Here is a 24,230-nt window from a genome sequence, read left to right as displayed (position 1 = left end):
TCTCACTGAATTAACTCAGAGCTTACCATCTCAGTCGTACTGGTTGACCATGAGTTTCAGAGATTCTCTGTTTCCTCCTCTACCCCAACACACATGCATGCATTCACACACTACACACCATTGGGATTACCGGCATGTGTCACCAATACCCAGATTTTACATGGAAGCTGTGGATTTGAACTTGGGTCCTCCTGCTTGGCCAGTACAAGCACTTTACTCACTTAGCCATCGACCAGCTCCATTAGAAACAGTCGTAAAGCTGATTTTATTCTATTGTCATTAGGGAAGATAGTAACAGGAGTATTAGATTGGATGGTTATCTGTTCACTCATGGAGTCATTCATGTGTATCTTAAAGACTTATTGAAATCTTGTATATGCCTGGAGCTATGCTGGGTTCTGAAGATAAAACAGTGAACCAGAAAGTTGTGCTTCCTAACTCTTGCACGCATACATGCGAGAGATCTGTGTGATATATGTAGTGGGCACTAGGGTTGCGCATAATGGAATAGGAAGTCAGCTGAGCAGCTTCTTCTTACTCATCCCAGCCTGAGGCTGGGAATGCTTAGTACCTGGACTAATGTCAATTCCTGGCCGTTATCCAGCCAGATGGAAAGGGATATCATCTAGGTAGGCTCAAATGGGTTGCCTGAGTGGGGAGGAGAAAGGGCCAACATAGTCTCAGAGTACCTAGAAAGCAAGAGTTGCTCTACATAGCTTGTTATTGTGCTTGGGAGAGAGACATAGATCGCCAAAGCACTGAGAAAGGAAGCTAGAGGAGAAGCCATGGTCAAGGTCAAGACCAGCTAGCAAAGAGCCAAGATACCCTACAGGAAGTTGGTCATAATCAGATTGTTCTCTGGGAAGTTGAGGCTCTGTGGGGAAAAGGCAAAGGTCAGTGGTGTCCTGGGTCTTCTTCCCTTTGTAGAAGCTAAGCCAGGCCCGTCTATCCTAGAGCTTCCCTCTCTCTGACACCCAGCAGAGCCATCTGTGGCACAGATAATGGCATTTGCCCTCCTTTGTTTGGCAGGTGCTACATCACTCTCACTCAGTCTTTGCACCTGACCATGAGTGGGGCTCCATCGGGACCTGCCGGCACAGGCAAGACAGAGACCACCAAGGACTTGGGCCGAGCACTGGGCATCATGGTCTATGTGTTTAACTGCTCGGAGCAGATGGACTACAAGGTACAAGTTCAGCCTGCAGCTGGAGAGACTGGGACCTGGGTGGTAGCCGAGATCAGGTACATGGCTTATCCATTCTTTGTTGACCCCACTCCCCCAGGAGAGGCAGAGTCCAGATGGGAGGTTTCTCCTTACTCTCTCACACTAGACTTAAGGATGCTTTAGCCCTTGTTGGCCTCCTGTTAAGGTCTTGTATAGCACAGAGGCACAGCCCCATTCATTCTGACTCTACAAATGAATGTGGTGAGCAAATGGATCATTTGCCTTTCATCTGTCACATGTAAAACGATGCTGTTGAAGAAGCCCTCAAAGTTATAAATTTACTGACAGGACAGGAAGGCAGAAAGGCTCATGAGTAGCTGTGATGGGGACCCTTGTCTCCAGGTGACAGCTTTATTTAAGCTCCTTTATACAGGGAACATTCCCCTAGGATGGTGTACAAGGACACAGGAGACTGGGAACAGTAGGGGCTAGTCACCGCTCACTCTAAGGGACACCTGCCACCGGGCTGTGCAAAGCCTCTGCACTTCATCCCAGAACCCGGCACTTTTCAAACAACCAGTGTGCTCCAGGTTGTGTCCTGGAGAAAATCCACAGAAACAAAAGGCCTGCAAGGTCACTTCCAGCTACAGACATTCTGCTCACAGATGAATAGAAGCTCATTTTAAAGATGTGTAATAACGTGCCCTGCTGCCTCCATCCTGGTGTTTTCTCGTAGTCTATGTTTTTTAATAAGGTGCCTATGTTTCTCTTGTAAGGAGAATGAACAGATAATATTTAGAGTAGGCTAAAAGCGTTGCATAAAAAGATCAACTAAGATTTAATGTTGGAAAATACATTTAATGTAGAAATAACTTTAAAGATTACAGCTGCTGAACTATGATTCTTTAGGTGACACACATTTCCCAGAACTGGGTCGGCTTGCTTTAGTACTAACCTTTCTGTGTAGAAGTTAAAGTCCTGTGAAGCCATGTTTACTCAGAGCAAACAAATGGGGTCTGGGGAGGGAGTGGTGGCATCCAGACCTGAATCCAGTCCTTCCCTGAGCCATCACCTCTAAAGTTGAGTGCAGCTGTTTTTATTGATGAATACATCGTGATAATGTTTCTTTTCAAGGATGGAAGACAATTTTTTCCTCTTTAAAAAAATAACCTCAGCCTTAAAGATTATTTTGAGCTCCTAGATTCTTCAATAAGTTTTTCTTTTCTTTTTTATTCCTCTATAGTTAATTATGGGCAGCATTGCCAAAGTAAGTAAGTCTCCCATGGGGAATATTCAGGAAGACACAGTCATTCGGATGTAGGAGGCATGCATTTTTCCTGGCATAAAATCAGCAGATTCTTTCAAAGTCAAACTAAGCACAGCAAATGGGAAGAGAGGAGTTGACTCCAGGGCCAGTGATCACAAGTCGTTTATCACAATTCTTTCAAAGTTAGACAATTGTCCCTAACCCCATCTACTCCTTTTAAAGTACACTGTAGAAGAGCATTTGTCCTTAGTTCACCTCGGCTTTAAGTAAAGTTTCAGTCTTCGAGTCCAGGACAGACACATACAAGAGCAGTATCAATAAAAAGAACACCTCAGAATGAGGGTGTTTACTTTCCTAAGCCCCAAACATCACTGTAAACAGACAGCCTTGCTGAACTGCTCCTGCAAGCCTTTCTACTCTACTATCCAGCTGTTTGGCAACTATATTTTATCATCAAACATGCCAAAAACAAAGTAAGCTGGTTTATCAGTTATTGCCATTGCTTAGAATATGTGGGACATTTCAGGAAGATACCAAAATAAATGATGTTTTATCCTACAGAACTGTAGTTGGAGATGCTCCAAAAGTAGCCACAAGGGAGTCCACACCAGAGAGTGTCCTAGGCCACCCCAAGATGAGACTGGTTAGGATTCCAAAGAAACACAAAAAGCTAGGATGTCACTCAGGGAAAGAATGTTCACTTAGCATGCAGACGTTCCCAGGGCCTTGGGTTTGATATCTAGCACCAAAAGGAGCCCAGGAGATGGGGGGAAGGAAGAATAGAAGGGAGGGAAAGAGGAAGGAAGGAAGGAAGGAAGGAAGGAAGGAAGGAAGGAAGGAAGGAAGGAAGGAAGGAAGGACGGACGGACGGACGGACGGACGGTCGGACAGTCTAGGTGCTAAGAGGATCAGGGGAAAGCACTGGGTACAGAAATGTGTGGAGCACTGGAGCTTATCTCTGAAAATGAACTGTGACAAGCTGAGATATTCTGTCTAGGACTGTCCTCAGCCAAGAGTCAATGTGTGTTACTCATATGAATTTTAAGTCATTTTCTTCAGAACTGGATCTAGTTTCCTTAAGTGGTTTGGGAAACAACCTAAACATCTTTACCGGTGTATAAGAATATTCAAGACTCCTGTTTAGACTGAAGGCTGCTGGGAAACCTGTAGCCGCCAAGCCAGGAGCACTCAAGGTGTTATGAGTTTCAGATAGGACACAGGAGAATGAGAGGCCCTGGGGCCCTTTGGATGATGTAGATGATTAGATAACTAGAATAGTTAGGTCAATGCTTGAAATTGAGAGAGAGAGAGAGAGAGAGAGAGAGAGAGAGAGAGAGAGAGAGAGAGAGAGAGATGCATAGATCAAATATAGCCCAGTCTTTCTGGAGACATTTATGGAGTAATTAATAAAACTAAATTTTCCTGAAATACCACAATCCTGGGCATGAATGAGTAACCTACAAACTCTAGGTCCTGGAATATTCCAGAACAGGGAGACAGACACAGTGGTTTCTGGTGAGGAAACACATTGAGGAGATATTGAGGAGCTCCTGAAACCTAAGGTTGTTAGAGGCCTGGGATGTGGCACTTTAATACAGCCTGATCATAGCCTGGCTTTGAAGCCAGGACCTACTCTAAGTAGCCAGCAACCCTACCCCACCCCTCACCAGCTTCACCCTCAACTATTATTCTAGAGTCTGACCAAGTGAGGAAAGGACCAAGAGCTGTCATGCATTTTTATGTGTCTGTTGTGACACTAACATAATAGATTCTGTTTGCATTTCTCCAGAATAGAGACTAGAACCAAGCATAGCATGATGACCAGGTAGCTTTAGGGAGCATCGGGAGATGTGAGGAGGGTAATGGGGATAAAATACAGATGTCAGGGGCCATAGGCCCTTCAAGGCTACAGAAAGACCTCCAGGCTTTAGAATAGCAATAAAACATAAGAGGAGGCTGTTTCCAGGAGCAGGCAGAGGGAAGGGAGACTGAAGAGAACTTTGCAACCCTTCAGATGGGGAAGAGAGATAACCCCAGAGTCAGGACACCGAAATGGGAAAATAAATGACAAGAGGATTAAGGGAAGCAAAGCCAAATGGTGATCTAGGAAACAAGGGGAAGTAGTGGGCTGATGAAGCAAAGAGGTGTTAGAGGAAAGGGCTAGGGCTGGAGGTGGCATCCCCATGCACGTCTGTCCCAGGAATTCCGTCAGGACACAAGTCCACTCAGTTCCATGTGCGCAGATGCAGGACCTGAGTGCTCCTAGAGCAGCAGAGAGATGTGGGAGAGAGGTCAAGCCGAAAGCCTACAAAGCTAGCCAATGTCCCTAGACATAGCCCGTTAGCACTGAAGCGTTCTCTAGATCCTGCCAGGGATGGGATTTGAAAAGCTGAATTCACCAACATCAGAATAAAGTCACATCGTTATTAGAACACTGCAGTAGAGCAGAAATGGGTAAAACAGCAAAGAGAAACTGTGCACAGAGTCCTTTAAGGGTTGCCTTTATGTGCAAGGTTTGCACACGGCCTGTCAGGCAGGGTTTCGATGACGCCGTGTCCTGGAATAATCATAGTTGGGATTTATGGTGGTTAGCTCTGAGGCAATGAGGATCTTGCCCCCGTCAGAAATGGCTCAGTACAAGCACCTATCTTAAGCTGGCACCCACATTCTGCAGTCAGGACTTGTAGGATGAGCTCTTTCTGATGAGATAATGGTCAGGTTTGCAGGCGGAAGTGACCTTGCAAGCCCAGCCTGCTCAGAGGCAAAAGCAACTCTGTTGTGAGGCTGGCTCAGCACAGCCATTTATTGTTGTAATAAGAGCGGCAGGGCTGCGTCCCCAGCACCCGGCCGCCCGCATGGCTTAGCTTATGCCCCGAAATAATTACACGGAAACTGTATTCTTTTAAACACTGCTTGGCCCATTAGTTCCGGCCTCTTATTGGCTAGCTCTTACATATTGATATAACCCATTTCTAATATTCTGTGTAGTACCACGAGCTGGCTTACCAGGGAGGATCTTAACCTGCGTCTGTCTGGAGTGGGAGAATCATGGCGACTCCCTACTCGGCTTCTTTCTCCCAGCATCCTGTCTGTTTACTCCACCCACCTAAGGGCTGGCCTATAAATGGGCCTAGGCAGTTTCTTTATTATTTAACCAATGACCTTCCTCCATCAATTTATTGCAGAACGGCACCTTACACTTCATATTACGGCAGCAATACTTTCCCCTTGACCTCAATACAGAGGCCACTGCTGAAACACCCAATGGCTCTGAAGCAGAGAGCATTTAGAGTGATTTCTGAACCTTAGGAGGCTTAGCCTTGTGTAAGAGTTAGGAGGATTTCTCGTGACTTCTGATTCCCACAGCTTCACTAGTGTCATTCTCCCACTTCCCCAAGCCCCACCTCCTGGCTTCTATGTCTCCGGTGCTGTTCCTTTTCTAGAATCTCCATTTCAATATGTATTCTAGTGACTCCGTGTCTTTTCTCATCTTTCTCCACGTCCTAGTTCTGACTCTAATCGCACATGGGGTAGCTGGTATAGAGGGTCTTCTTCCACCTTGGGAGGATCCTGTTATATCTCTAACCCATTTCTACGATGGAGATCTCAGTCATCCTTCCTGTTTGTACCCTTACTTCCCCAGCACAAATCAGTCATCACCATGGATCCCCCCTCAGCATCCTCCACTTTTGGCCTTTTGCCATAACCTGTCTTTATTCCAGTCCTTAAGCCTGACCTCTTGGCCAAGTGATGCCACTGCTTAGACAATAACACCAAGAGATGGGTACAATGAGCAAATGGGGTGATGTGAGTTCTGCTGCTGATCCTCAGGGAAGAAGGGGGCTGAGGTAAGCATCTACTTACAAAATTCTCTTCAAAGTTTTATGTATTGTCTAGAGTTCATAAAAGGTATGCACAACTTTAAAAACTTTCAAACAACGGTTAGGAATAGGATTTGACTCCTGAATTCCTAACTAGGGTCTGTGATGCTTAATTGGTTGATTTAGACACATACACACCTACATACACATATACATACATTAGAAGGATGATGGGTGGGTGAGTGGGTGGATGGATAGATAGATGATAGATAGATAGATAGATAGATAGATAGATAGATAGATAGATGGATAGATGGATAGATGGATAGATGGATAGATGGATAGATGGATAGATGGATAGATGGATAGATGGATAGATGGATAGATGGATAGATGGATAGATGGATAGATGGATAGATGGATAGATGGATAGACGGATAGACGGATAGACGGATAGACAGACAGATAGTCTCAACCTATAGGAAAACATGAGAGTAAATCCCAATGTCGCCCTCCTGGAGACATCCCTAACTACTGACTCTAAGGTCGCTATACCACCCTCATTCTGCCTGCAGTATAACTGTCTCCCCATTTGACATGTGTGTCATTGTTCATTGTCTTCTTTCTCCACAAGAATGTCAGCCCAGAAAGGTCTTTCTTTTCTATCCTGTGTACTATTGATTGCCCATGTTCCAGAACATTCTCTAGCAGACAGTTCCTGCTCAACTAATATTTGTTGTATGAATAGATGAGCAAAAAGACCTGTCTTTTGCTTATCTTATTGTTTGCTTTGTAGAGCATTTTCAAATTTGGGGAATAATTGGTACATAGCACCCCCATGTACTCTCCCTTCTTCACACTTAGTTCCCCCATCATTAAATTACAGGTGTGCTGGGTAGTTTCATGTCAACTTGACACAGATGGAGTCACCAGAGAGGAGGAAGATGCAACTGAGAAAATACCTCCATAAGATCAGGCTATAGGCAAAACCATGGGGCATTTTCTGAATTAGTGATTGATGTGGGAGGGCCTAGCCCATTGTGGGTGGGGCCACCCCTGGGAAAGCAGGCTGTGCAAGCCATGAGAGCAAACCCATAAGCAATACTCCTCCATAGCCACTGCATCCACTCCTGCCTCCGGTTTTTTAATGTCCTTGAGTTCCTGTACTGACTTCCTCCAACGATAAACAGTGATGAGAAAGTATAAGCCAAATAAGCCCCTTCCTCCCCGATTTGCTGTTGGTCATGGTGTTACATCACAGCAGTAATAACACTAACTAAGACAATAGGTCAGTGTAGCATATACCATGCCAAACTAAAATCTAAGACTATATTGGGATTCACTGCTTGGAAGAACATTGACTATGAAGTTCTACAGGTTTAGGAAAGTGTAAAATGTCATCTGCCCAATGTCACAATACCACACGCAGTAGCTTCTCCACCCTCACACTGCCTCTGCTCCTGGCAACTGCTGATCTTTTTGATTCTCCTTTGTTCATATTTTCCACATGAGTTTGAACATTCTGGGGTTTAATACGACGTGGGAATGTATTTTCCCTCCCTCTTTAAGCTCTGCCCTACATCCAACCTTGCCTAGGTAGATGCCTGACTGAGGCTGACAAAATGTTGTTACCTTAATCATCGTCTCTCATACAAACCCCTAAAGACTCCTTGTAATAATTCAAGGCTTTCTGTTACTAAGACTTTCTTTAGTAATCAATTTTCCATCCCAAATGGTACTTTTGCTTTTCTCTGGACACATTGTTATTTTGCTCATTTTTCTTCCATAATCTGTCACCCTCCTGGAAAGCCTCCCCCTCCCCTTATCACACAGACACGAACAAGCACTGCAGGGTGTATTCGGAAGCACCTTGTTCTGGGAGCTAGGCACTCAGGCGTCTGCCTGCCTCCTTTTGTTTTCCCACTGTGCCCATTTTGTTGAAGTATATTCTGAGAAAATCAGAGATTGAATGAGGAAAAGGGAATCTCAGCCAAGTAACCAATTAATCTTTTTGCAGACATTTAAAGTGTTTATGTGCATAGGTGTGTGCATGTGTGCATGTATGTGCATGTGTGTGTGGATAAAGATAGAGGGAGGGAGGGAGGGAGGGAGGGAGGGAGGGAGGGAGGGAGAGAGGAGAAACAGACAGAAAGAAACACGCAGAGAGACACTTTCATCCTTGAGGCTAACGTATGCTCTACTATTGACCTACCCTCACGGCCCAACAGTATACATTTATAACTTGGTTAAGGTAGGTTATGGAATGTAGTGTTTCCACAGCTTTCTTGACAACAAAATCCTTTTCTCAAGGAACACCTGGTGGTCCATAAAATACAATGTGCAATGTGCGATTGTTCTGCCATCCCATCTTGACTGATCACACTGGAGAACCCTGACCCATTCTCTGCTCTCTGTGACAGTGTGATCCGCAGTATTCCCTGGAACAAATACCAGTAATTCTCTTTTATTTGTATACCTTATTGCCAACATCTTCCTAAAAGCTCTTGGAAGGACTGTATCTAACACAGAGTCTTATACACACAACTAGTCATTTTTTAAAAAATGCCTGCTGGGTCAAGGACACCACAAAAAAACGCACAGAATCAACTAACCTGAGTTCACAGGGGCTCACAGAGACTGAACTAACAACCAGGGCCCTCTGCATATATGTTACAGTTGTGTAACTTGGTCCCACAAGAATGTGAGAGTCCTAACGATGGGAGCAGATGTGTCTGACTCTCTCTTACTTTAGGGACCTTTCCTACCAGATTGCCTTGTCCAGCCTTAATAGGAGAGGAGGTGCCTAGTCCTGCTGCAACTTGATATACCGTGACTGGTTGATATCCGTGAGAGGCCTGTGCTTTACTGAAGAGAAATGGAGGAGGAGGAGTGGAAGGGCATGCAGTGGGGGGGGGGGGGGGGGAGATGGGAGGTAAGAAGGATTGGGAGGAGAGGAGGGAGGTGAAACTGGTGTTGGGATATAAAAACAAATAACAATGACAAATACATAAACATAAAGATAGAATGACATGGATAAATGTCAGGACTCCCATAAAGGTACCACCAACACTGGAGGCACCACCTAGCCTGTGGCCTCCAGAACCTGCTCCTTACCGCTGATGCACGAGCTCCCATCTCATGCCAGAGTTCCTTTGCATTTTAGAATAGAAACACGTTCTTGTCTTTGGAATTCCTTTCTTGCTCTCTCTTGGAAGACTGGCCCACAGTTTGTTTCTGTGACTGTTGTCAGTTCCCTGACATTTCCAGATCCCCATCATCTGGGAAACCTGAGTGGCTGGACATGGAGAGAAGACACGGGCATTGACTTCCCATTAGAGTATGCCGGAGCCTGAACAGAAACCTATTTGTCTATGTGCTCCAAGAAAAGTTATCTTTTATTCATTTTCTGGGACTTTAAATGTTACAGAATGCTCAGGACAAAACCCTGATGGCATCTTAAAGGGATTTTTTCACATCATCTTGGAAAGTTTGTTAGATTCCACGTCTTGGGATTCCAAGCCCATCACCTTCAAAAACTTATTTGTTCTGGAAATTACAATGCGAGTTTCAGGGGACCAGATGTGTCTCTAATAAAGAAGCTGGAAGATGACTCTGGACATGACTCTAAGACCTTGTCATCATTTAATCCTTGTATGTTTTGCTTGCAGTCCTGTGGCAACATCTACAAAGGTCTGGCTCAGACTGGCGCCTGGGGCTGTTTCGATGAGTTTAACCGAATCTCTGTGGAGGTCTTGTCGGTGGTGGCCGTACAGGTATGGGTGAGAAGGGTGTGGGAGCCTTGCAGTTTGTATGGCTGGTCCTGTGGGAGTCTACAGCCTGCTGTTTTCATTCTTCAACATCAACTCCCCCTCTTCTTGCTATTCCATCCCCCTTTCTCCATCCTTATTATAAATGTTCCTCTCTTACCCACCAAAGTACATCCTCTTCTATCTAGCGGGATCCCTGTCCCCGTGTGTAAAACAGGGACATAAATTATCTAAGTGCTTCACAGGGGGGCGCAAAGGATCAGCCAAGGAGGCAGATCGCAGATACTCGGAAACATCTCACACACGGGCTGTAAACCAGGGCTCCAGCTTCAGCTCTTGCATTTGCTGTAGAAGTCAGGAAGCAAGCTGTTTCACATCTCTCTGCCTAATCCACTCTCTGTGGTATAAGGCTGTGGTTTCCCGGGGCTTGAGTGAGTGGAGGCGCACGGCTGAAAAGGACATGATTCCTGCCTTCAAAGATGTCTTGAAAAAGACACGATTCCTGCCTTCAAAGATGTCTTGAATTTCTGAGACAGTTGTGAGCACTTTCAGCATTCTAGAAGTGATCATAATATCCATTCTGTAGAATAAAACTTGGAAAGGGGTTATCTTAAAACCAGTCCCTAAATGCTGGCTGGAAAGGGTTTGGATTGGGGTCAAGGACCCATAGACAAAGAGAGGAGAGTAGAAAGAAGAAAAGCAGAGGGTGAATTCCTTTGCTAAGTCTGTTGTACCAATCACTCTTCACTTACCACCCCACATCCTCTGGCAGTTTTTCTGGTATAACTACTACTTTATATGGAGAAAACATAGCAGAGAAGAAAAGGAACTTGCCCAAGGCACAGTGTTGCAAAGTAACAAGGGTAGGACTTGAACACTGCTTTTCTATCCACATCATCAACATACACATATGAACTGTCAGAGAAGCAAGCTCAAACCAAATAAAAATGGATATAAATGCCTTCTGGTGCAGGTAGCAGGGAATCCTGAGGATTCCAACTGAGAGTTAGCCTGTGTGTGGCAGCAGTTTTAAAGACCTGGGTAAAGGAGCAATCCTTGCCCGAGATCAAGGCAGAAGACTTTCCTGGGATCCTCATCGAGCTGCAAAGGCTCCTGTACCCTTGCATCTCCGTCGTCAGGTCCTTTTCCTCTGCCCCTCCCTATAGGCTGAGCATCCTCTAGGCTAACTGGCTGCAGCCATCCTTTTCTACCCTACTTCCCAAGGCAAAGCCTCTGTAGAGCACTGTATGCAGTGAGGAGAGTGGTCAGTGCTGTGCCTACCACTCCGGGTTTGTGCCCACACACCATACAGTCAAACACAGTGGCAGGCTCCTCCCTTTCAGCTTATTTCCAAAGCGTTATGCAGGTAGAATTATTTAAGGGAAAAGAGGGAGATAAAGAAAGAGAAGAGAAAGGAAAGAGAGAGGAAGAGGGGAAGAGAAAAGGAAAGGAAAAGGAAGGAATGGAAGAGAAAGAAACAGAGGGGAAGGGGGAAAAAGGATGGGGGAGAGGAGAGTGAAAGGGAGGGGTGGGAATCATCCCTGCAAATCTGTGCAATTCGCTCAGCCTCAAAAAGGCGGATGGAAAACACTCGACTGGCCGTTTCTTCCTTTTCTTTGGCAAGAGCATGGCGTGGAGGGAGGGCTGGCAGCACAGGGGTGAGATGGAACATCAAGCGGGTCACCCATGTGGGAGAAACTGGCCAAGGCAGCATTGTCCCCTTCCCTAGATTATGTGCCCTGCCAGGAGCCAGCCTCTGTCTACATAACCTCCAGATGTCCCCCCCTCATTCAGCATGCTGTCCCCGTCACTGGAGGCTAAATGTGGAGCTCCTAGCAGAGCGCTGAAGCAACTGCAGGGTTGGAATGTGGTAGCCCCCATACCAGCTGCTATTCGTAGCATCCCACCCCTGGGCTTCAGCTGTCACTGAGAGCCACGGGCCATCATGGGGCTCTCAGGGCCCTTCACTTGCCTGCTCCACAATGGTCACTCAGTCCTTTGTGTTCTCTTATCTGGCCAAGGCTGCTCCACAAACACTGACCCTTGTCCCAGCTGTTCCTTGGCGAAGATTTCCCAGAGCAAGGTGCAGTTTCCCCTCCCTGAGATTTGCTCTTTGCAGCAGGAGTTAGTGATGGTGGGGGAAGTGAGGCCCAAGCAGTAACCTAAACATTCCCTTGCAACGACATCGTGATCTGCCTTGGCTTGGTGAGTTGATTATGCAGTTTTCTGTTGTCTTGAATTGGCATGACTTGACAGGGCCTAGGGAGGAAGTATTTCCATCAAGAAACTGGAGCTAGGGATATGGACCAGTGATAGAGTCTTTGCCTAGCAGGCATAAGATCCAAGCTTAATCCCCAAAACTGTTCCTCCCAAAACCTACAGTTGATGGCACTAACACATGAAGACCTTGTTTCTGTGGAAAGTCAATGGTTAAATATCTATCAACACACCTCTGCCATGTAGAGATGGGAGTCTGGCATTACCTAAACTGAAACTGAATATTCATATTTTGTAGGAAATTATGTTAGTCTTTTTCTATGGTTATAATAAAATACCTGAAGTCATACTTCATATAAAAAAAATAGTTTTTCTTTTTCTCTTCTTCTTCTTCTTTTGGCTCACACTCCTGAACTTTCAAAGACACACATCTGGCGATGACTTCTGGCTTTCAAACCACAGGATTCAATCATGAACCCTACCCAATGACCTTCTTTAAACACAGCCACCTCCCAAAAGCATCTAGACACCATAGCTGGATCAAGTTCCCACCCTCTCAATGTCTCATAATGAGGACTTAGTTCACTATACAAACCCCTGGAGACAAACCGAAACCATGTCCCCACCCCCAGCAGAAAGTAAGCATGTCTTCTGGCTGTTTCCATACTTGGGTAGTCACATCACAGCTTGGAGCCAGGAACAGTGCCCTAGAATCTCTCTGTGCACTGTGGGGATTCCTTCCTTCCTTCCTGAGTAGCTGGTGTAGAGCAAGCAAACCCTTCTCAGAGTCCTGGCTCCAGCCTATGGGTGGCTCTGAAAATCTGGGGAGAAGTTGTCTTTTCCCTGAGTGCCCACTGGAACTGGCTCCATTTCCTTCCACTGCACCATGTACTCAGAGCTGCTCTTCCTACTTCTCGTACTGTAAGCCTCTGTCTTTTAATCCCCTTCCCCACCGCCCTGTTATTTCCACTTACCTGTATGTCTTCCTCTCATCTCTACATTCATGACTTCTCTGCCTTCTCCTCTGGCTGCTTGCCACAGTGGTTAGAGGATGTCTCTTGTTCTCATCAGCCCAGTATAGCTGTTCCTGATTCCACTGAAGTCCAGAACCACTCATTATGCACAATTCCATTGATGGGTGTCTCAGGGTGATGGTTAGTGCTAGGGGCTTGCCCCAAGCTATCCCTGGGTGTGTCTCAAGGCATTTTTCTCAGCATGCTCCACAGAGAGCTCCTTGAGCTAACCACAGTTCTTTCATTATAACAGTTTTTTCAATGAGTTAATATCTAAAACATTTAAATCAAAGATCTACAGATGATAGGTGCTCAAGTGTTAGGGGTGATGATACTGGTTGCAGTCATGGTAATGACGGTGATGATGGGTAACTGATGATACTGCAATGGTAGTGGCAGTGTCGTGTGATGGTGGTGGTGTTTGTAGTGGTAGCAATGAAGGTAATGAGGAACTTGGTATTAATTTTGGAGGTCGTATTAGTGGAGATGCTAATGCTAACGAAAGTGGTGATACTGATCAGTGATGATGGTGGTGATGGTGGTGGTGGTGGTGGTGGTGGTGGTGGTGGTGGTGGTGGTGGTGGTGGTGGTGGTGGTGGTGGTGGTGGTGGACCTGATGAGGATGAGCGTGGCCCGGGTGATGATAATGATGGTGGTGGTGACGATGAAGGTGACAATGTTTTAACGGTAGTGCTAGCAGTGAGGCAGATGGCAGTGGTAGTGGGAATGATGATGGGGATGGTAGAGTTTGTGGTGGTGGTGATGGTGATGAGAAAGAGGGTAGAGGTGATGATGAATGTTGTTATAGCAGTGGTGGGGATGATATTGAAGGTAATGGTGGTGATGGTGGTGGTGGTGATGATGAGGGCATGTGATTACAATGGTGGTGGTGATGGAGGTGGTGGTGCTGATGATGACTACAATAAGGATAATGGTGATGATGAGGGCATAATGATTACAGCGGTAGTGGTGATGAGGGTGGTAGTGGCAATAGGATGTCTGCTATCCTTGTCATTTTAACACCACAGGAAAAAGCTGAAAATTGATGGCTATGACCCTGGGATGGGGGTAAAAGTCCACACCTTCCTATCACAGCCCTGTACTACCTACACCTTCACTTCTCAGCTGAGCCATCCGCGGGTTAGCTTACCAATCCTAACCATTCCCTAGCCGGTGAGAGGGTGCCCACCAGCTGTTGTCCACTTCTCAGGAGTCAGAAAATGGAATAACCTTGTGTGAAGCGGTACTAATACAGGGTTTCCTGTGCTCCTAGAATTGAGTAAAGTAAGTTCAACTCGGAACTTCCTGATGCTGCCACATTCTGGTCTAGGGACACAGCGATAAAAGACAGTCGGGAGGAAGTGGCCTGACGACAGTTGGGGCAGAACTGGAGCTGGTACCATTTAAAATCATATAAGCAGCCAAGGAGAAAATCGTGCTTAATTATTCACACAGTAATCCTGGCTGGCATATTGGTTTGGAAGCTGCGCCAGCTGCTGACAGTTCTCTGTCGCCCTCCCCTCCCTCCCTCTCCTCACCCTTCTGTGCTTCCCATCCCAGGAACTTCTGTAGAGGTGATTATGCTCCCAGTGTTTCCATGGCTGGATGTTTTCATGTCTCTGTCAGGTTGGTCAAGCAGAATTGCATGCCCATTTGGGAAAATCCTCACTGTGACAATTGCGAGAGAAATTACTCGCTATTTTTAAAAAGCACTTAGTTCTTCTCAGGACCTCCTCATTGCTGGCTCAGTCCGCTCTCTAGACCTTGGATTATCTGAGCCTCGGGAAACATCCCACCAAGGTAACAACTCGTCATCTTGGACCCATAACCCCTGACCTCCCCCCATATTCTTTGGTGGCGCCACTACTTGTGGTACAGGCACAGACAGGGGTGAGACGTGAAACAGCTGCGCAGCAGATGTAAGTCAGGCACGACAGACAGCAAACCTTAAATCCCAGCTAAGACTATGAGTTCAAGGTCAGCCTGAACTACATAGTGAGACCCTTTCCCAAATAAATAAATAAAAGTCCGAAGCTGTATTAGCAAGGGACTTACAGCATGGTTCCAAGGACTCCAGGCAAGGAACCAATGTTCCAGTCTCAGAGCCAAGAGAATGTCCCAAGTTGTACCCTTTGTAGAGGAGCTGCCTCTAAAAGAACACAGAACTGTTACACAATGTTCAAAGTGGTGATCGGGTTGTACTTCCTGAAGGCCGCAGGCTCCAGCCTACCGATATTGTGGAAACCAGACAGGCTTTTAGCAATACTTGGTATCTGGGCAAAGGTGTCATAAGAGAATGACAGAAGGGGCTACAAACCCTGAACATCCATACAGATTGGGTTAGCCTGTGACCTCCTTAAACTGTATCACCTGCAAAAAGACAAAACAATTTGCATACGTCATTCACTATGAGAGATTCCAGGCCTGAGTGGGGGACACAGGGCAGAACCATCTGAGAGTGCCAGCTTCCAGGATAGGTCTATTGCAAAGGTTTAGCCTGTGCCGTGCCGAATATCAGCCTGCTAGATGCCTGCAGCCTCCTTCCCTCCTTGCTGAGGGAATGTCTCTGGATGTCAGATACATCCACTGGGAATGGTGAAAGTGATCGCCAGCTGAGAACCACAGCATCTCCGCAGCTTTACATTCCTGTTTCTTTCATGGATAACACGACCTCCTTTCCTTGTTTTGTAGGAAATGTTTCTAGTGTATAATAATCATTATTTTCAGAGTAGAAGAAACGATGTATCCATAAATACAAACAAACCTTGCAGAGACTATCACCTAAGTGACGCCGTAGCATCCTAGGAGTTACTCATTGTATCGCCAGGTAATAACCGAACTGCCTGGTTGGTTCTCCTCAGAATATGTAGGGACATATTATCCATTACCTGTTGTCAGTCTGAGCCTGATGACGTCATGCTCGACCAGCGCCGTGTTCCTTCTGGGTGAGGCGACTAAACATGCTTGCTCTGTTTCCAGCCTGCTTGGTTTTAAGACTTGACCTGCCCACCTGGCCAACGTTCATTTTCACCCACACTTTTTTTCTGTTAACTTTTTATTTCGAGCCAATTTTAGATTCATATACAAGTTTCAAGAACAGTACATTGTCTAGTTATCCCTCCCTCAGTTTCCCCCGATGCTAACTTTTAAACAGAATGGTTTCTTAACCACCTTCTGCCTCACTTCCCCCGCTATAAAATTAGGGCCTAAAACCGCCCATCTCAGTCTCCAATGAACTGAACAGGAAGCTTCCTGTAGAATGTTCAGAATAGTTCTTGGTACTGGTCACGTGCTCTAAAAATATTAGATATGTTTTCTCGTCGTTATCATCATTCCTGATGGCTTTAAAATCTCCGGAAGTGAGGCAGCTTTAGAGACTTGCGCGCACAGTTGCCTCGGCGGCCTTCAAGCAAAGCTCATATTTCATCCTCGCCTTTCCTGTGTACCTGGATCCTCCTTGGCACCCTCCACCCTCTGGTCTTTATCCAGGCCCCTTGGATCCTGATTACTGTCACACCCCTGTGGTTGGTAATCCACATCCCAAGAATCTCAGATGCTGCAGCAGCAGTAGGAGAGTCATAGCCAGTGATGTCAGGCTAAGAGAAACACCTGACAGCCCAGAGGCTCCAGCATCGCCCACATTTCCCAGCCTGCTTGGTTATGTCTCTCAAGAGCCCCCCTACAGAATTTTACACAAAGGCACAGATGCCTCCAATCCAGAGTATGTCATAAATTCCTGCTGAGTGTGGGCTTTCTGGGCTCCAGTGTTTGGGTAGGGAGTGCTGAGTCAGAAGGAACAGCAGGAGGGTCCTAGGCTCCAGCTTTGGCCTTTGCCCAAAGGTAGCACAACATATTGTAAGCACTAATTAAACTTGCCTCCCTGGCCCTAGCTGAGGAAGTGATCTGTATATTTTACAGATTTAAGGACTGGGGAGGAAGGAAGCAAACAGCTTTCCACATGCCACCTAACTCGCAGATAGTGCGGCTAGCAAGGCTAGCAGGGCTGGACTGTGAGCCTGGAGTGAACCAGCAGAGCTCTGCCTGGGTGGCCAGCATGCGGGGTGCTGGAGGCTGGCTCTGCCTGGCTGGCGTTGGTATTCTGCACGGAGAGAAGTCTCAGGTTCCCGCTAATTGCTGTGAGCTCAAATACATTCAGTCATTAGAACTTCAGTGCAGAAGAGCTGAATCCTAATTGCAGAACTGTCACATATCCTGGCAATATTGTCCCCTTTGCTTTCTCTCCCAACTACACACACACACACACACACACACACACACACACACACCCTCCACAGCTCTTGGCAGAACTGGGCTACCCTTGGCTTTTCTAGCAGCCATACTTGACAGACATGCTTGAGGCTCATTTAAAACACTGCCCTCATCCCAGCCAGCTTCAGGTTCTGCTCCCAGGAACCACATGGGCCTAGAAATTGCCAGAGGCATTGTGGGGCCTAGCTGAGCAAAGCCAGCCTGCTGGTGTGTGTCTTTTGTCTTCTATACTATGGCTGATCATTTTTGCATTTATCTCGAAGCAGAGGGTGAAAAACAGACACAGCTGAGTTCCATTCCTGTCCCCTTTCTACTGTAAGATCTTGTTAACTCAGAACAGAGCTCCGACCAGGTCACAGTAGTCAGAGCAGGATTGATGGAGGTGACGTGGAAACAATAGAAAGAGGAGACTGACCTCTACGGAGCTGGTTAATCAGAACACTGAAAAGCCAAGTCTGTGTGCTGAAGTATGAGGCTGGGAGGTTGGTCGGGGTTGGAGGAGGGCCTGGGGGGTTTATAGGACAGAAATGAACTTTGGGGATACAAGTTTCCATCCGCAGGTTGGTTCCCCTGCAGCTTCAGACCTGTAAATACCAACAGGTCCCATGCTGACCTGTGTATCAGGAGCGGCCCGGTCCTAACCTCTGGCAAACCTGTAAGACTGGTATCAATCAATGTGTCCGCCTTCCTGTCCAGAGCTGCTCAGCCCCCCTGAAGATTTGGGCTTAATCAGACCTTTAATGCTTCAGCTAATACAGTCCTCTGGCTTCACCAGAGGCGTTTAGGACATGGCATCTCCTCGGAAATGCCCCCTTTCCAGCCTCAGCTTACCTGTGCCATTCTGGAGCATGCCGCCCTTTCTCACAGTCTGAACCCTCCAATCTGTGAAGGAAGCATCATTCAAACTCCACCTGCTCATAATGTCACTCTGGACATGCAATCTGGGGAGAGAAGAGGGGGTGGCTCCGGCTGAGACAATAAACACAGCTGCGGGAACAATGTTCACATTCAAAAGTGCCATGCTTACTGCTGTTTCTTTCTATGTGGATTTCATTATCCTTAAAACAAGCCTGGGGAGGGGGGTCAGGCACTAGCATTCTCATGGTGCAGGGGCCAAGAGCACATATTCAAGGATCCCTGGGCATGGATTCAAATCCTGCTGCCTCAGAGAGGGTCGCTGCAACTGGAGAAATCACTCCACTCTATGCCTCTGATTTAGCATAGTGAAGTGGGGGCGATGGGTTGACGTGCTCCCTCCAGCTTTCTTGATGAGGGTTGAATGACTTTCTATGCATCAAAAATACTCAGGGATAGGAATAGGAGCCAGGGGCATCCATTGGCATGTGCAAGGCCCTGAGCTTGATCCCCAGCACCTCCCTCCGTCTCTCTCTCTCTCTCTCTCTCTCTCTCTCTCTCTCTCTCTCTCACACACACACACACACACTAACACTAGTGGTACTTTAGGTGGCACTACAAAGAACCCAGATTCCAAATTAAAATTTACCTATGTCCTACCCACTCCCATCTGAGTAGCATGGTGTGCCAAACGTTGATGTGGACAGCCAGACTCCTCTTAGACTCATCCTTAGTGCCCACCAGTGAAGACTCCAGGATGCAGGCTCTGTGCCTGTCCTTCAATGCAGGGGGCCACAGGACAATTTGCCTGTGTCATGTCTGGATTTCCAGTTTTAGCTACTGTCCCCCCCCCCTCACCAGGTGAAAAGCATCCAGGATGCCATCAGAGACAGGAAGCAGAGGTTCAGCTTCCTTGGGGAGGAGATCAGCCTGGATCCTTCTGTGGGCATCTTCATCACCATGAACCCTGGCTATGCTGGCCGCACAGAACTGCCAGAGAACCTCAAGGCCCTCTTCAGGTGAGTGGCGGTATGTCTCCACACACCGACTCCACAGAGAGGAGTTTCTCATATTTTTCTTCTGAAAATGTAGTTTATATATAGAGAGAGGAAATTTGCAACATTTAAAAAGTAGGGTTTGTTTTTTTTTTCCCATTGACACTCCATTGGAGAAAACTGGCTTTCCCTCTGTCGTCTGGTATCAGTTGTAAAGAGCCTCTTGGTTTGGTGTGGGGCTCCGTGTCTACTTCACTCTCTCCATGCTGGGACCCCGTCTGGCTTGAACCTGTGCAGGTGTGCCACTGTCTCTGTGAGTTCATATGTGTGTCATCCTGTTGTACTGGGGGGGGGGCATGATCAAAATATGTGTGTGATAGATTTCACAAAATGTACTAAAAGTTTTAAATAAAATAGTAGATTTTGAAAGTTCTGCTTTTACAATAATGGTAAAACATCAGTAAAAACATCTTTGCCTGATTGTGGCTCATTCAATTATGTATGTACAGATTAATTTTATTTTGTGTATTTCCAATGTATATTTGTGACTTGTGCACAAATTCATTATTTATTTTTTTAATCCCCTAGCCTATCATAAATATTTTTTCTATTGGATATTTTTTTATAAATCTCATTCCATGGCTACATATTTTTCTATCAAGTCCATGGTCCATGGTGTAATTAACTAGCCCTCCGTGTCTGAATATTAAGAGTGTTTCTAGCATTTAAAATAAATTCAAACATAATTCTGTAATGTACATTTTTTGTATATAAATCTTTTTTCTGTATGCATGATTATTTTGTTTGGCTGGCTTCCCAGAGTGGAATTACGGAGTTAACGAGCAGGAACATTTTTAAGGCTTTTGATACACATTGCCAAATTACTTTCTAAAAAGCTCAGTGTCAGATTACATCCTGGTAAAGACATGTAGAAACACCTCTTTTATTTCACCCTTGTCACCCTTGCATATGGCAATGTTTTTATATATATTAAGAAAACACAAACGTCTTTCCTAGCAAAAGCTAGAGTTTGCATTTTTTTTTTTCAGACAAGAGAAGTTGACCCAACAAGGAGAAAACTGAAAAGTGTCTCCTGCTTTTGGATCTTTCACTCATTAACCCTTCTCCTAGGAGAGAGAGAGTGGCAAGCGTGACAATGGCAAGCGTGACAATACTGTTTGTCTCATTAGGCAGCCAGGTGCAGTGCGCTCTACAGGGGAGGTGGGGTCAACATTGTGATGACCAGTCAGGCTACCAGGCATCTTCCTGCCCATCTAGGTCTAGCCTGGTCCCCACTGTGTAGCCTAGGCTGGCCCCGGCGGGACATGTGATCCTGCTTCCCTCAGGCTCTTGAATGGTGGGTCTGTGGCTCTTTCCCACACACATCTGGTCCAGCCTCTCCTTTTAAAAGCACTCCTGTTGTAGCAGCTGTCTGTGTCACATGGGGGTTGGTGTGTCCTCACTCAAGCAATGCCTACTTGCATCAAAACCATTGATACATTAGCAGAGCACTGCACCTTCAGCTGTGTGCTTACCCAGAGTCTTAGGTAAGGTATGTATGACAGACAGGGATACAGGCAGGTCATCACCCGTCTAGGAAATCTTCCTCATGTTTTCTTCCTAAATTTAATCTTAGTCTAGGCCATCCGAAATAACAAACTGCTGTAGACTAGCTGACTTAAACAATAGGCACTTCTCAGGGTGCTTGAAGCCAAATCCAAGGTCAGAGAGCCAGATGGTCAAGTTCTGGGAAGACTCACTTCCATGGTGCAAGGATGGCTACCCCACAGTGTCCTACTGTGGCAGGGAGCCAGCCACCTTACCTTCGGACTTCATCCTGCTCCTGGGGCCTCCTTCTCATGACCTCCACCTCCTGATCCCATCACACTGGGGGGTTTCCACAAAAATGTTAGGGTTCTACAAGCGTTCAGGCTCTGGCAATCTAGATTATATTCATAGAAGAGAGTTGGGAAAGAATGAGAATGATATTTTTAAGTTATCTGTTTTAATTTGAGGCACATGAGTTTGCCTTCACGTATGTATATGTGCCACATGCATGCCCACTGCTCCTGGAGGCCAGAAAAGGACACTGTGTCCTCTGGAACTAGGGTTACAGGTGCTGGTTAGTGGCCATGTGGGAGCTTGGCACAAAACTCTGTTCCTTCATCAGAACCGCAAATGACACCAGACCCAGCTCTCCAGTTCTGAGAAAGATCTTTTTAAAACATTAAGATGAACATCTATTTACACTTACATATCACAAAGGTCCTATGACGTAGATACCATTAATTTCCTCCGTGTACTCTGAGAAGATAGATGGAGCCCCTGGTTAATAAACAGCAGAGCTGGGATTTGAACCGAGAGACTGGGCTCGTCCCAGTCTAGTCCTGCTACCTAGAGGCAATTCCATAACCGCTTGGCATTCTTCTTCCCATACTGTGTTAGCATTTATTTTTCAAAGCTGGGAACTGGCCATATTGTTTAATATACTGCTTTCATTAATTAATATTTTCCCATGCCACTTACTAATCTTCCTTCCGCAGCATAATTTTTCAGAGTCGCATTAAATTCTGTTGATATCCTCATGTTCAGGCTGCCAAATAATTTCGAGACTCTAAATATTTGGTGGCTCCTTCAGTTCTGAATGCAATATAAAACATTTCAAAAGACAGTATGTACTTGAATTATTTTGAAAACTAAATATTAACAATACATGTAAAATGCCATTAAAGAGAGGTAATAGGCCGGGGAGATAACTCAGCTAGTGAAGTTCTTACTATGCAAACAAAAGGATGTATGTTCAGTTCATTTTCCAAACCTGGGTGTGGTGTCAGGCTCCTGTCCTTCCACTGTAGGGGAAGACACAGGTACCTTTCTAGAGCTTGCTGGCCTGCCAGCCTACCTAAATCACTGAGCTTCCAGCCAGTGAGAGGCATTGTCTCAACAAGATAGGTGGCTTCTGAGGAACAACATTCAAGCTTGTCTTCTGGGCTCCACATACATGTTCATAACCAGGCACGTGCATGTATGTGTATGTGTACACACATGCACACACTTAATTTAACAGCAGTAAGTTCCCATAACATACCAAATAAATAATACCTTTAACAAGTATTTTAAATTATATAAATATAAAATTATGTATATATAATTTTAAATATGTATTTTAAATATTTACTTATGTATGTATGTATTTATGTATGTATGTATCACTAGTGCCAGAGAGAGGAAAACCACAGTAAATTCCTACGTAGAGATGAAAATCTCAGATCCTCTGGGTTTTTTGTATGCTATTCTGTGTCAAGATGGTACTAATTGGTACCTACCTGGTCCTTAGCATTGCAAACAAATAATTTTTTATACAAATAAGCACAAAATAAGTTATGAATATCTGGAAGACATCCCCAACTTGCAGAGATGGAGCAGACCAGGGGAGTAGTCTGCTTCCAACACCCAGGGAGAGACTCCATTCTCCAAGCTTAACTCCTAGCCTATTTTAGACAAGTTGCTTGTTAACCCTTGCCTTGCTTGAGGTACATTGACCCCAAGATATAGTGAGACATGAGCTGTAGCTTCAACTGGGCCCCCTCCTGCTGATATTATCCCCGATTTAGATGGCAACGGCCCTTTTGTGAGCTTTTGCCCTTGAAGACAGCTCTTGTCGGATTGCAGCCAGCGTCGCTTGTCCTGCAGTCTCTCCTTCAACTCCGTTTCTCCACCTCTTTCTCCCTGTATCCAGGCCTTGTGCAATGGTTGTTCCGGACTTTGAGCTCATCTGTGAGATTATGCTGGTAGCAGAAGGATTCATTGAAGCTCGGTCATTGGCCAGGAAGTTCATCACCCTTTACCAGCTGTGTAAAGAACTTCTCTCCAAACAGGTAGGATATTTGTGGGAGCCGACGGCCAAGCGCCATGCTGTGGCCCACCTCTAAACCAACAGACTCAAGTGTTCTTACAGGGTCTGGGCCATTATAAAAGTTCCGAGTTCTTCAGTAAATTTTGTGTTCAGTGTTCAACAACACTCTCTCAGGATCTTTGAGCACCGAGTTATTTTTAAGTAGTTAAAAACCTTCCCCAGACAGCTGTCCCATGAGAAACACGGCGGTGGCAAGTGGCAGTCCCTGGAGGGAATGGTCTCTTCCTGAGGGGACATGAGATGGGCTGGGTGCTGGAAGTGGTTTAGTATGATATGCTTTCCCTTGGTAGTGTGACTTTAAAATGCTTCTGCTGAAGGCAGACCCAGGAAACAGCACCTTAAGGAGGTCAGTATGGACAATTTCATAGTGTCAAGGACAACCAGCCACCAAGCTTCCCAGGACTCTTACCAGTGAGGCTCACACTCCCTTTGGAGTCATCTTGCCTTGGTCACCATCACCGCCATGGTCTCTATCAGGCCTGTGATACATTTACAAGAGAGAGGAATCCTACTCTCTCTATACTCTTCATCTGTCTTCTCTCAGTTCTCTGTGACCACAAACTTCCAGGCCTGTGACTGCTCAGAACTCCGTCCCACATCTCTCTCTTGTATCTAAACACATATTATCAGTGGTGCCCCCACCACTCTCCCTGCATCTAAAGAGCACCTCCAGTCAGCACATTCAGAGCTGCTCTTCCCCGCCAACTCTCACTAGAACCTTCCTTCCCTGCTCTTCCTGACACAGCACGTGATGCCGTCATTTACTCCCTTCTATTACAGACAGGGGTGACAGAATTCATTCCTGACACTTCTTTCTCCCTCCTGGACCTAATCATTAACAAAGTGGAGGCAGACATTTCTGTCCTGCTAGCTACTCCCCAAATAACCACATGGAGACTTCTTATTAATTAATTATAAATGCTCAACCAGTAGTTTCGACTTGTT

At 45.9% G+C, this 24,230-nt stretch overlaps 1 protein-coding gene across 6 annotated transcripts in view; it reads left to right on the top strand.

Annotated features, from left to right (window-relative positions):
- The window catches only part of Dnah9 (dynein axonemal heavy chain 9), a 341,979-nt gene that overhangs the window by 98,508 nt on the left and 219,241 nt on the right, over positions 1-24,230 (top strand). For 5 of the 6 annotated variants that reach the window (XM_057773503.1, XM_057773502.1, XM_057773505.1 and 2 more), the window contains 4 exons: positions 1,030-1,186; positions 9,922-10,026; positions 19,236-19,393; positions 23,109-23,247. In XM_057773503.1, the coding sequence (XP_057629486.1) occupies positions 1,030-1,186; positions 9,922-10,026; positions 19,236-19,393; positions 23,109-23,247 (559 nt within the window). The remainder of the gene's footprint in view (positions 1-1,029; positions 1,187-9,921; positions 10,027-19,235; positions 19,394-23,108; positions 23,248-24,230) is intronic. The other variant, XM_057773504.1, reaches the window with a different exon arrangement.

This window comes from Chionomys nivalis, chromosome 7 (genome assembly GCF_950005125.1).
Source record: "Chionomys nivalis chromosome 7, mChiNiv1.1, whole genome shotgun sequence".
Lineage (NCBI taxonomy): Eukaryota > Metazoa > Chordata > Mammalia > Rodentia > Cricetidae > Chionomys > Chionomys nivalis.
Note: the sequence above shows the minus strand (reverse complement) of the source record. Positions and strands in the feature narration are given on the sequence as shown.